This window comes from Bactrocera tryoni, chromosome 3 (assembly GCF_016617805.1).
Source record: "Bactrocera tryoni isolate S06 chromosome 3, CSIRO_BtryS06_freeze2, whole genome shotgun sequence".
In the NCBI taxonomy this organism is placed as follows: Eukaryota; Metazoa; Arthropoda; class Insecta; order Diptera; family Tephritidae; genus Bactrocera; species Bactrocera tryoni.
In genome coordinates, this window is record NC_052501.1 from 7,962,333 (window position 1) to 7,974,365 (window position 12,033).

Below are 12,033 nucleotides of genomic sequence, written 5' to 3' on the forward strand. Positions count from 1 at the left end.
GCTGTATTATGAGCTCCTAAAACCAGGTGCAACATTTTACAGATATTACTGCCGACGAAAAATCAGAAACTTGAAGCGAGTAATTGCCGAAAAACGTGCAGAATTCACGACTAAACAAGAGACCATAATTATTTATTATGACAACGCTCGGCCTCAAGTTGCAAAACGTGTTAAGAACCATTTGGAATCCAGCGGCTGGAAAGTTTTACCCACCTAACCCGCCTTATAGCCTAGTGCTTACTCCTTCTGACTACCCTTTGTTTCGGTCTATGCAGAACGCCATTACTGGAATATGGTTCACATCAGTGCAAGGTATAAAAAATTGGTTCATTCGTGGTCACCATGCCGGCGCAGTTGTTTTGGGAAGAAATCCACAAATAGCCCGAAAGTTAGAAAAATATCTCGAAAATTTTGTGAAAAGATGCGGCAACTAACAGAAGGTTTCAAAACCGGAGCATACTCTTATCGAACGCTCAGAGGTGATCTGTTGACTTATGTCCAGAGCATACTGATATTATGAAGGAAACACTTCCACAACTTGCTGAATGGCAGTGGAAGCACAACACCAGGAGATAGTGAAATCGATTATCCAATCGATGACGATGGAGCGGATGTTCAATTACCCGAATTCTAAGTTCGAATAACAACTACTCGTCCGAAGAATAAAAAAGCGGAAGAAGCCGATGGATTGCCGTCCAATCTATTCAAATACGGTGGCGAAGAACTGATAAGAAGAATGCATCAGCTTCTTTGTAGAAGCTGGTTGGACCAAGGCATGCCCGACGATTGGAATTTACCATCTGCGCAAACTACAGTGGGATAAGCCTCCTCAACATAGGATATAAGGTTCTATTAAGCGTACTGTGTGAAAGATTAAAGCCCATCGTCAACAAACTGATTGGACCTTATCAGTGTGGCTTTAGGCCTGCTTATAACTGACCAGATATTTAACATGTGTCAAATTTTGAAAAAGATCCGTGCAAGGAAGATCGACACACACACCACCTCTTCGTTGATTTTAAAGCCGTCTTTGACAGCACAAAGCTAATACGGCTGTGTAAACTGACGTTAAGCAATACCCAAAGTTCCGTCAGGGTCGGGAAGGACCCTCCGGGCAGTTCGATACCAAACGAGGTTTCAGACAAGACGATTCCCTTTCGTGCGACTTCTTCAATCTACTGCTGGAGAAAATAATTTGAGCTGCATAACTGAATTGAGAAGATACAATCTTATATAAGAGTGTACAGTTGCTGGCGTACGCCGATGATATGATCTGATATTAATCATTGTCCGAAACAACCGCGCCGTTAGTTCTGCTTTCTCCAGATTGGATTAGGAAGACAAGCAAATGGAACTGGTAGTGAACAAGGGCAAGACGAAATACCTCTAATCATCAAACAAACAGTCGTCGCACTCGCGACTTGGCCACGATACTGTTGACATTCCTAACTTCGAAGTCGTCGATAATTTCGTCTATCTTGGAATCAGTATTAACAGCAACAACAATGTCAGCCTCGAAATCCAACGCAGAATATCTTTTGCCAACAGGTGCTACTTCGGACTGAGTAGGCAATTGAGAAGTAAAGTCCCCTCTCGACGAACAAAGACCAAACTCTACAAGTCACTTACCATTCCCGTCCTACCAATAGGTGTAGTCATGACCGATGACAATATCTGATGAGTCGGCGCTACGAAATTTCGAGAGAAAAGTTCTGTGGAAGATTTATGGTTCTTTGCGCATTGACAACGGGGAATACGGCAGTTGATTGAACTCATATAGTGTTATACGACGACATTAACATAGTCTAGCGATTTAAAAGACAGCGGCTACGCTGGCTAGGTCATGCGTCCGAATGGATGAAATCACTCCAGCTCTGAAAGTATTCGACGCAGTACCCACCGGGGGAAGCAGAGGAAGAGGAAAACCTCCACTCCGTTGGAAAGACCAGGTGGAGGAGGGCCTGGCTACACGTGGAATCTTCAAATGGCGCTAAAGATCGAAAAGATTAAATAACTGGCGCGTTGTTGTAAACTCGGTTAAAACCAGTCTACGCCAATAAAGAAGAAGAAGCTGTGATCACCATAAAAAAATAGGATATGAACATATGTATATGATATATTTACATCTTTAGTGTACAGGTCAAAACGAAAACTAATATAAAATATTTGACGGATTTTTGCTTTTCATTAAATTTACTTCTCGCATATACTTACTTGACTCCAGAAATAAAAGTAAAAAAACGCATATTCTACATCAAAAATATAATTAAATTAAAAACACTAAATTACAAAAATTCGTGATTTACTAAATATAAGCTTTTTTCATGCGTCAAGTCACGGCTACTTGCTATTGCATATATTTATAATTACAAAACTAAATTGTTGTAAAATATTCATTTTGGGTGGTAGCACATTTATAATGCAATCGACGTGTGGAAAACAGTGCTAAAAGATCATGCGCAATGTCATTGCAAAATAAATTGAAATGATTTCAAGATAAAATGGTGCAAAACTACATAATCAAAGTATTTGGAACAGGCAAAAAGTGGTACCGTTATGCAATAAGTGTTTAAGTGTAAAGGTGTGCTAAAAGTGATTGACTGATTCGATTTGTGTTTGGTAATTGTGTAGTGGCGGCTGCAAGAAAGTGTTGTTGCTAGAAATATGCTTTAACTAAAATTTTGAAATTTTTAAAAATAACTTAACTAATAATCGTTGTTTTTTTATCTACACATGGGTATTTTGTATCATTGCTCTTGTATAATGTATAATGCCGGGTGTTTTTTTTGGACGTGTGATTTACAATAAGGTATTACTTTTTTCAGTGTGGGTCCTTTTGACCGAAGATACGTAATTTGTACTCAGTTCGGTTTGCCACTATTATAATGAACAGTCTTTCTCTGAACCAACGTTTTGTGCATGGGTCCAAAACCAGATGGTCATCGATGCCGGTTTTCACCACAAAATTTTGGTCATTGGTCCATATTTCTTCAAGAATGAAGGCGGCCATAATATTACAGTCCATATGGTTCGCTATACTATACTCTTAATGACGTTTTCGTAGCTGAATAGAAGGATGTTGCTGATGCCCTACATGCCATACAGCTAACGAAACCATCAATCTGCGCGTTATCACTCATGGTGGTCCTGCGGCGTGGCCTCCAAGATCGTACTATTTAATACCGTTGGACTACTTTTGTTGTTGTAATGGTTATCTATTCCGTTGTTAGGATGGTAAGGTTCAGATAAGTTATCATCGAGATCATCCCAGGAAACGTGCTGTTTCTACGGGGTCGGACCGCTTTGAGAGGTGTTAGCTGGGCATGCAAAGAGGATGGTAGCGTCATGCGGGGACTCATTGTGCGCTCCACATATATTTGCTATGTCGGAGTCGATTCGGGATAAATTTGAATTTAACCTGCTACAGTATCCAGAACGAAGGGTCACTCTCGATTTTCGCGGAAACTCGAGCTCTTCGTCTGTGGTTTGACTCCAAGTACGCCATTCACTGAGAGGGAGTTGGTGAAGGTGTTTATGGCTCCACCGCGAATAGCGGTCAGTGCATGTCTGAAGTTTGTTGAGTTCGAAGTATGGTCGGCGTATTGTCTTATGTCGTAGATGTATTTGAGAAAGAACCTCTTGTTGCTCCTGGGAGGCGGTCCGGTTTCAAGCAGGTGGCAGGGATGATTTCTACGAAGCCACCCCGGCAGAAACGAATTTTTTGTTTTACATACGTTTTATTCCTTCTTGAATACCACATGTCTAAAAAGCCCTTTATTACCAAAACTTTTTCGTAATATTATGAAAATCGATTAAAAGTTTATATTACAATAATTTTATGTTCTGTGCATATCGAGTGCCGAGTTGTAATACTTTTTTGATTTATCGATTAATCGATCAGTTTTTTTAATTGCCTTCAAAACCGCTTGGTGCTACTAACCGGCAATTTTCAGCAAAAAGTACAGTGAAACCTCTATAAATGATAAATGAATATCTTAAATCGTTGGCTAAATGATTACCATCGCTAGAAAAATGACTTTCGTTAGTTATGATTTCAGATGGCAATTGGTTAAATATGGATGCATCAAATAAGAATGCCATAAACCAGAAAAGGAGACTTACTTTTCTACAGAGAAATTATTTTTGAATATCGGTAAATTACTCGTATGCAGTTCTAACTGACATAGTTATAAAGTACATAGCAAATCAAAAATGTACGCTTGGAGGAAACCGAACTGGGAACTCTTACAACTACCTACGAGCAACTTAACCACTGGTGGTGGTATGAGGCTAAAAATGGGGCAACAAAAACTTGATGAACGTATAGTCCACACCATGTGCTTAGCCTTAGTGTTAACTATTTATTGGCATTCACTACTGTATCACACACGAGGAGTTGCTGTGGTCTCCCTCCTTATCCACTGATTTAGTACGCCTTTCTTCTTTTGACTTCTCCAACATAAATCTATTATGCAACTTATGCGCTCGGCTACTTAGTGCACCGTCCGTTTCAACTGCAGTCGCTTTCCCTTTATTGCCTAGCGCAGTCTCCGCTGGTTGTGAAGACTTCCCGCCATGTGAGTGCGATCGCTTAAATATGCGCGACATATGCAAGCTGCGTCGTAAATATTCGGACATGCGAACGTGTGTTGGCGACGTTGTGTCACTGAATGGTCTCTGCTTGGGCTGTGCTGTGCCAGCCGCTTGCGGCACAACTTTACTACTCACACCACGTTTTTGCTTGGCGCAACGCAGTTCGGTAGCCGACTCATCGGCTGTCTGACCCCAAGCAGCGCGCCCCGTACGCGGATGAATTACGCGGTTTGAGCGCACCTGTTGCACATTGCGATGTTCATAGTTCTCTACGATGATAATGGGCGTGGCTCTGGGCGGTAGGCAGGTCTGTGGGCTGCAATGATAGTTGGTTACTTGAGTAGAGCTTAGTGTTGTTGTGGTGTTTAAATAAATTTGCGGTTGCAAGGAGTGACACTTGTGTGCGTTGGCCGCGCGCTGCGTTCGAAAACTGCGCCAGCGGAAGATGTGACGCGCGCGACTGAGATAATCGGTTGCATCGTCCGATTTGTCGTCGGGCGAATTGGGCGCTGAGTTCACGTCGCCACACTGCAAATCGCGTACTAAATCGGGTTGTTGCGACAAAGCGCTGGCGCTGCTGTTGCAACGTCGGCGTTGTTGGTATTGTTCGTGTTGCTGCTCGTTGGCCAGTTGGTTGTGTTGGTGCAGCAGCAAGCAGGCGCAGGTATGCGTATGATTTTTATGGTGTTTAGTGTTGTTAACATTAACGCTGTTGCTGTTTTTGTCGTTGTTGTGGCAGTTGTCGGTAGTATTGTTGCTCGGATTTTCGAAATTGCTGCTGCCGTCGGCTGTTGTGAATGTGGTGGTGGTTGTGGTGTACTGTGAGGTGTGTGTGTGTTGGTGATTGTGGAAATGGTGGCCGTGTTGTTGTTGTTTAAGTGCTAAATGAGCGATTGGTACCTTCATAGAACATGTGACCCAAATGTGCTCTTGCAAGGAAAGTGAACGCATTCGCAGCATGCTCGGTTTAAGTGCTAACAAGTGTATCTGATCGCACGAGAGTGAAAACATACCTGTTCGTTCGTCGTGATACTCATCGTCATCGGATGACTCAAGGCGATCCTCGACGAGCGATGTTTGCCGTGAGAGACCCTGTGCAGTGACGATTTTGTTTGTTTACAGTTCGGTGTGATTTTTTTTTTTAGATTTAATTAGTTTAGTGTTGTTGTTTGATTTTTGGAAATAGAACAAAAGAGGAAAGAAGCAAAAAATTAAGAAGTTTTCTCAAAGACACAATTTACAACTACATACCATACATACATACATACTTATTACTTACATTGCGAAATCATAATATACTTAAAGAAATATATAATCGACAATACATTCGGTAGCGGTAATCATAGATTTGGTCAGTAAACAAATACTTAGGTAGTTGGCAACTCTGGCGAAATAATCTCCAGCAAAAGCATACAATTTTTCCAGTTATTTAGTCAATGTGGGACATTTTTTATTTATCGAGAAGTAAGCATTCGCTTAGAAAACATTTTTCTCAGAATATTTCTGAGTTTACTGCCTTCATTTGTTACCCTAAACTCATTGAGAGCCTCTATTCTACATTGTGAAGCTCTTGGTGCTTCTTTCTGAATGATTCTAAAATTTCGCCGCAATTTTAGGTGCACTTACTGAAGACTGTCAGACTGGAGACTGCAAGATGGAGTCGTGTGCAGAAGTTCACGCAAGTGAGGAAAGTTCTCTGTTTGCCGTTTACTTGGGTGTGGCCAGAAACGATTCTTTTACAGTTGCTTGATGTCCTCCTTAGAGTGAAGACTGACATTACCGCCGTCAAAGAAATGCGATGGACGGGATAAGGACTGAGGCGAGTAGGTCCTTATGAAGAAGAAGACCTCCACTCCGTTGAAAAGACCAGGTGGAGAAGGACCTTGGTTCGCTTGGAGTCTCCAATTGGCGCCACGTAGAGAAGAGAAGAAATGGCTGACGCGCTGTTGTTAACACGGCTATAATCGCGTAAACGGTGCCTATGCCAGTAAAGAAGACTGGAGACTGTCCGATAAGTTCACCAGCGGTGCGGTAAGATATTTTGTCGAACGTTTACTGTCAAAGCTATATGGCGGAAAGCGAGGTGGAATCAATTTAATTTCTCCTCTATTGCCCGGCATTTGCCAGCCTGAGATTAAAAAATCTCGCTGGACACAGCTTCGCGAAGCGGCGAAATGACTAGCATTGTTATTAATCGCCTTAAATTTTTTTTGGTAGGCACAAATCGTTTCGTCGATCTACGAGGATCTGGTAATAAAATTTTAGGAGTTTTTTTGGAGACAGAAAGGACCAAAAGCTGACCCATTGAGATCAACGCTACAACCTATCTTAGCCTCAGTTGCACCAAAGGAGGAAGGATCAACTTGAAACATTTGTTTCTCGAGAAAATGGAACAGCCATTAATGTATAGGACAATTGAGCAAAATGTTTTCTTAAGAGAGTCTCTTAACGTTAGGGTTTGTTTAAAAAAAAACGACTCCGTTTAGCGTATAATTCTGTTTGTTATACGTTTTTGACATTGTAAGTAGTGAAGGTCTTCTGAAACTTTGCGTGGAATCGGCGAAAATTGGTTTCGGACTTGAAACATTCAATAACAATAAAAAAAACAATTCTTTCGAAGTTTTTGGAGCTTGGTTTCAACTTTTCTAGAGGTGGTTCCCTATATTACTTCTAAGGTATGAAATGAAAATGATAAATCTTCTCATTGAGTTTGCTGTATGGGAGAAGACTGCAGCAAATGTCTGTATCAAGTCATCGGTAAAATAATGGAGCATCCCTTGAGCATTTGTCCCGCATTGGCAAGACTACTCTGTAAGTATCTGGAGTCCCCACGGTATGATACACTGACAGAGGTATCGATAGTGAGGCCGCAGACTCTGTTAAAATTCGCGTCAAGCGCAGGCATCCTAAATGATGACTACTCCTTCCTTAGCAACTGAATTACATCTGGTATCGCAAAGGACCAAAACTGGTCTATGCGTGGCTTATTGGCCTACCAGATTAACCTAACCTAAAATTTTATATATAAAGGAAATTATGATTATTTTCTAAGTTGGAAATTGAGATTATTTTCTAAGTTGCAATTTTCTGTTTGCAAATACAACCCTGTGCATTAGGAGTGTGAGATCGATAACGGAACACTAAAGTTGCCAAGTTGCTATTGCTCTAAGCGATTTTATATATAGTTATTACTTTGTGAATCTTCTTATGATTAAACTAAGGTGATCGCAATACAAACTAACACAATGAAGCCAAGCACTAAGTCTATGCGCATCTGAATATTATTACTAACAAGCAATTTCTATTTCTATTATGTAATAGTATTATATACATAACATATATACACAAATATCTAATTTATTTGGAGGTTAAGCCCGATAATAGCTGAGCATATTTGACTACTTATACGTGTGTATAGCGGCTAGCTAGAGATTAATATACATACATATAAGTATATATATAGTTATTGTCGTATTGTTAGGCGAAAAATCATACAAAAATCAGTTTTAGTACAAATTATACTTTTGAGTTACAGATACTTCATTATATTTGGAAAGAAGGTTTCGTTTGTTTTTGACCTACCGCATTGTGTCTCCTGCGCGGTGGCGAGCGTTTGTTCCATAATGCCTCCAGCTGATCGAAGTGCTGCGATTGTGCCAAAGCGGCTTGCTCCGGACCCAGATTGGTCTGCGAAGTGATTGTTTTCATTTCGGCTATTTTCGAAATCTCCTCCATGCTCGCGGAGACAGAGAAGCGCCGCTTCAGGCGCTCATCTACTTGTGCCATCATAACCGATGACGTCAGATGGCCGTATTTCTTCTGCCACGTGTAGGTGTCCAGCGATACCTCCTTCTTGAGTAAACGCTTCATTTGACGCTTGGGTCCTTGTGGGCGTAAGTCTGCGAATTTAATTTAAATTTTATAAAATATTCAGTTATTTTATTGCAACCGCAGCAAACCTTCCGCATCCATTGCCGGCGCCGAGTAGGTGGGCAATTTAACGTATTGTGCCGGTGTGTTGTGTAGACAAATAACCGGTAAATTGAAACTCTCCATCAATTGCACTAAAATGCGCGAACACTCCAGGCTGATGTCGAAACGTTGGAAGGGCACATGCATTTGTAGCGAAGTGAGCGCCAAGCCACGTTTGGTCTCCCAAACGATGAGTGTCTTATCGTCACTGCCCGAAATGGCCGTTGAACCTAGCGTAAATTTGGGAAGAAAAGTTAAGTCTGTACGCTTCACTTCACAAACACTCATACATACCATCTGCCGACACTTTGACGCCCAGCACTGGCGCTAAATGGCCGGCCAGCGTGTGCAGCTCCTCGCCGGTATGCAGATCCCAAATGATGAGATTGGTATCCTTTGAACCGGATATGACTTGTGTCTTGTTGGTCACTGACACTGCTACACAGTTCACTGCATCGGTATGGCCGACGAGCACTTGTGCCAGCTTGCCGCCAGTGGCTTGCCATACCTTTAAGGACATATCACGCGAACCGGTTATTATGTACAAACTGTCGGCGGTGATTGTGAAGCAAGTGATCTCGTCCGAATGTGAAACGGTGTACTTTTCATCTTCACGCGTCAGTGACCAGATCTTCAATGTGTTGTCACCATTTGTAGAGACCTTTGGGGAGTTGTTAGAATGTAATTAGTTTTCGTAAGGATGTTTGAATATAAATTGTGTGACTAATATACGAGATTCGCTCTATAAATCCGTAAATATGTAAGTCTTATATCGTTCTTCAAGTGGAAAGAAAATATTTTAGTTTTTAGTTAGGCTTCTTTTAGATATTTCGACAAAGAAATGCTTTTCTTCCGGTTGGTTGAATTTTTTTTAATTATTGTCGTGTGAGGTTTCTTTTACTATTGATGCCGGTTTTAAAAAAAAAATTTTGTGGTTACAGGTTTCCGAAAAACTTTAAATTTAATAATACGTATGGAATTTATGAAACTTGTGTTAACAGTTTCTAACCAGGTGGCAACACTTTCCAAGAATAATTTTAAATTTACGATTTCTAAAACCTCAACAGCAATTGATATGGAATTTATGAAATTTATTTGATAGTTTGTTCGAATTAATTTTTTTTCGACCAGATGGCAACACTGTCCAACACTATTTTAAAATTTACGTTTTCTGAAACCTCAATAACAACTGATAATACGTATGGATTTTATGAAATTATTTAACAGTTTGTAACCAGGTGGCAACACTTTCCAAGAATATTTTTAAATTTATGCTTTCTAAAACCTCAATAGCAATTGATATGGAATTTATGAAATTTCCTTGACAGTTTGTTCGAATAATTTTTTTCGGCCAGGTGGCAGCACTCTCCAACAACATTTTAAAATTTACGCTTTCTAAAACCCCGATAGCTTCAGATCCTTATAGAAATATCTTTGATTTTACTATTTTTACAGCGTACAATAGAGATGGCAATCCTCCACAAATATTTTTCAAATAGCTTCATTAAATCTTTGGAAACCTCTCCTCCTTACAGTTTTGGTTTTAGTAAATAGATTTTTTTTTTTTTTTTAATTTGAAAACATCTGGCAACATTCTAATTGGATTTTGACGCCGACTTATCCAGAAAACTATGAAAATTTGGTCAGCTTTTGTAGTTGCTCTTGGTTATGTAAATGCATTATTTTACTAACAAAATTTAAAACGAGTGGCAACACTCTATTTTATTAGTTTTAAATTATTGAAGTTTTATATCGAACAATTCAAAAAATTATACAAATCTTTTCAGATTTCCCTATATTATCTCTTTGATCACTGTGAACGTGACTCATTTTTGTTGCGTAACAAAATTTCGTTGCAGTCGTTTTTTTACTATCGTCTCCAAAGCAGTAGCGACTGCCTTCAGCTGCATGGCAACCAATTTGATAGTCAACTTTTCCCCTTAGTTCTCAGACTCTAACTGCATATGAAAGATCGTGTCCTACTGTTCGGCTAACCCGTTACCAAGTCAATTACCGATCAATTTAAGTACAAATTTGTATACTTACCGCGAACTTCATATTATTTGTGGCTGCCAAAAACTTGTATGGCCCCTGTATGGTTTGCAATAAGTTGCCGCCTTCGGCCAACCACACATACATCATGGAATCGCGATCGGTCGAGATGATACGGCGTGAGTCCATGAGCACAACAACGCAACAAACCGACGCATTGTGACCCTATAATACACAAAATATAAATTTCTTCTTCAACACACACAAATACGAACACCTTTAATACGAGAACTCACCTTAAAAGAGTTGGTTACCTCGCCCAAGGCCAAATTCCAAACATTCACCGTACGATCGTCTGCACCCGTTGCCAAGTACTCACCGTTCGGCGCAAAATTTAAACATGTCACGGGGGCTGCGTGTCCATCCAGAGTCGTCTGATACTCGGGTGTGTTGATCTTCAAAATATGTACGCTGCGACTCGAAGCGATGGCAGCCAATTGCGAATCACGTGATATATCGAAACATGTAATCGGTGGCAGCGTGGTCGATGGGGAACGTTGCGATTGCTGCGCACGTTTCAATGAACGTTTTCGGCGCTGATTATGCGAGTACGGGTGTACGTAGAGTTCTTCGTTACGGAATGAATAGAAAGTGATTTTATTACCGCCGACTGTGATAAGAAAATCATCGTTATCCATTATATATAGAGCTGAAATCGAACCGGGATTGGGTGGCATTGAGCGTATGAGGCGACCGGAGTGCATATCGTAAATGAGTGCGCGTGTGTCCTCGCCACCAACGACGGCGCGTTGACTATCCTTAGCGATGGCAATGGCATGGAGCTACGTGAGAGGGAGTGTGCATAAGTGAGATTTAAGCAGTCAAAAGAAAAATTCACTGCAAATTTTGGTGGCATAGAATTGAAGTGAAAAAGGTAACTCTTTTTTCGAAAAAATTTTATATTTTAGAGATCGTATAATTAGCTTATCCTCTTTGAGTTTATAGCCTGATCTTTTAAATTTTTAAATAATCTTTAATGATTATGCATTTAATCGCTAAGGCTAAGAGTGTAAGTGAAAGTAGAAAATTAAAATATTTTCCTCTTTCTGACTTTAAATAAACATTCCTTTCCTCCTCTTTTTATCGCGTTCTCCTTCTCTTTCCAATAACCTCTCTTATTATTTTTCTTTACACAATTAACTCATTTCTCACATCTCACCTGTGACTTGTGACCTTTGAGGGCATGCAGTTCCTTGCCAGTGGCCAATGTGCGCAAATACAGCACATTATCTTCACAGTGCGCCAACAGAAAGACCTGCAAAAGAAGAGCATAAAACAACAAAAGTTAATGTAACTTTATGACGCAGTGAAGCGAAAAATGGTGTTGAATGATAAAGAAAAAGCGTGAAAATGTTTAATTTTATTGGTAAAAGGGTTGACTGCAGCTGCGGTGAGAAGAGATTAACACTTTTATAG

The 12,033-nt window shown here is 40.4% G+C and overlaps 1 protein-coding gene across 5 annotated transcripts in view; it reads right to left on the bottom strand.

The window, feature by feature from the left end:
- The window catches only part of LOC120770258 (NACHT domain- and WD repeat-containing protein 1), a 153,167-nt gene that overhangs the window by 6,379 nt on the left and 134,755 nt on the right, over positions 1-12,033 (bottom strand). For 3 of the 5 annotated variants that reach the window (XM_040097568.1, XM_040097567.1, XM_040097566.1), the window contains exons 19-25: positions 11,777-11,872; positions 10,854-11,399; positions 10,612-10,782; positions 8,860-9,226; positions 8,553-8,795; positions 8,176-8,492; positions 5,607-5,685 (exon numbers count right to left, since the gene is read on the bottom strand). In XM_040097568.1, coding sequence (XP_039953502.1) covers positions 5,607-5,685; positions 8,176-8,492; positions 8,553-8,795; positions 8,860-9,226; positions 10,612-10,782; positions 10,854-11,399; positions 11,777-11,872 — 1,819 coding nt within the window. Of the gene's footprint in view, positions 1-2,329; positions 5,686-8,175; positions 8,493-8,552; positions 8,796-8,859; positions 9,227-10,611; positions 10,783-10,853; positions 11,400-11,776; positions 11,873-12,033 lie in introns of those variants that run through there. The other 2 variants (XM_040097565.1, XM_040097564.1) reach the window with 1 other exon arrangement.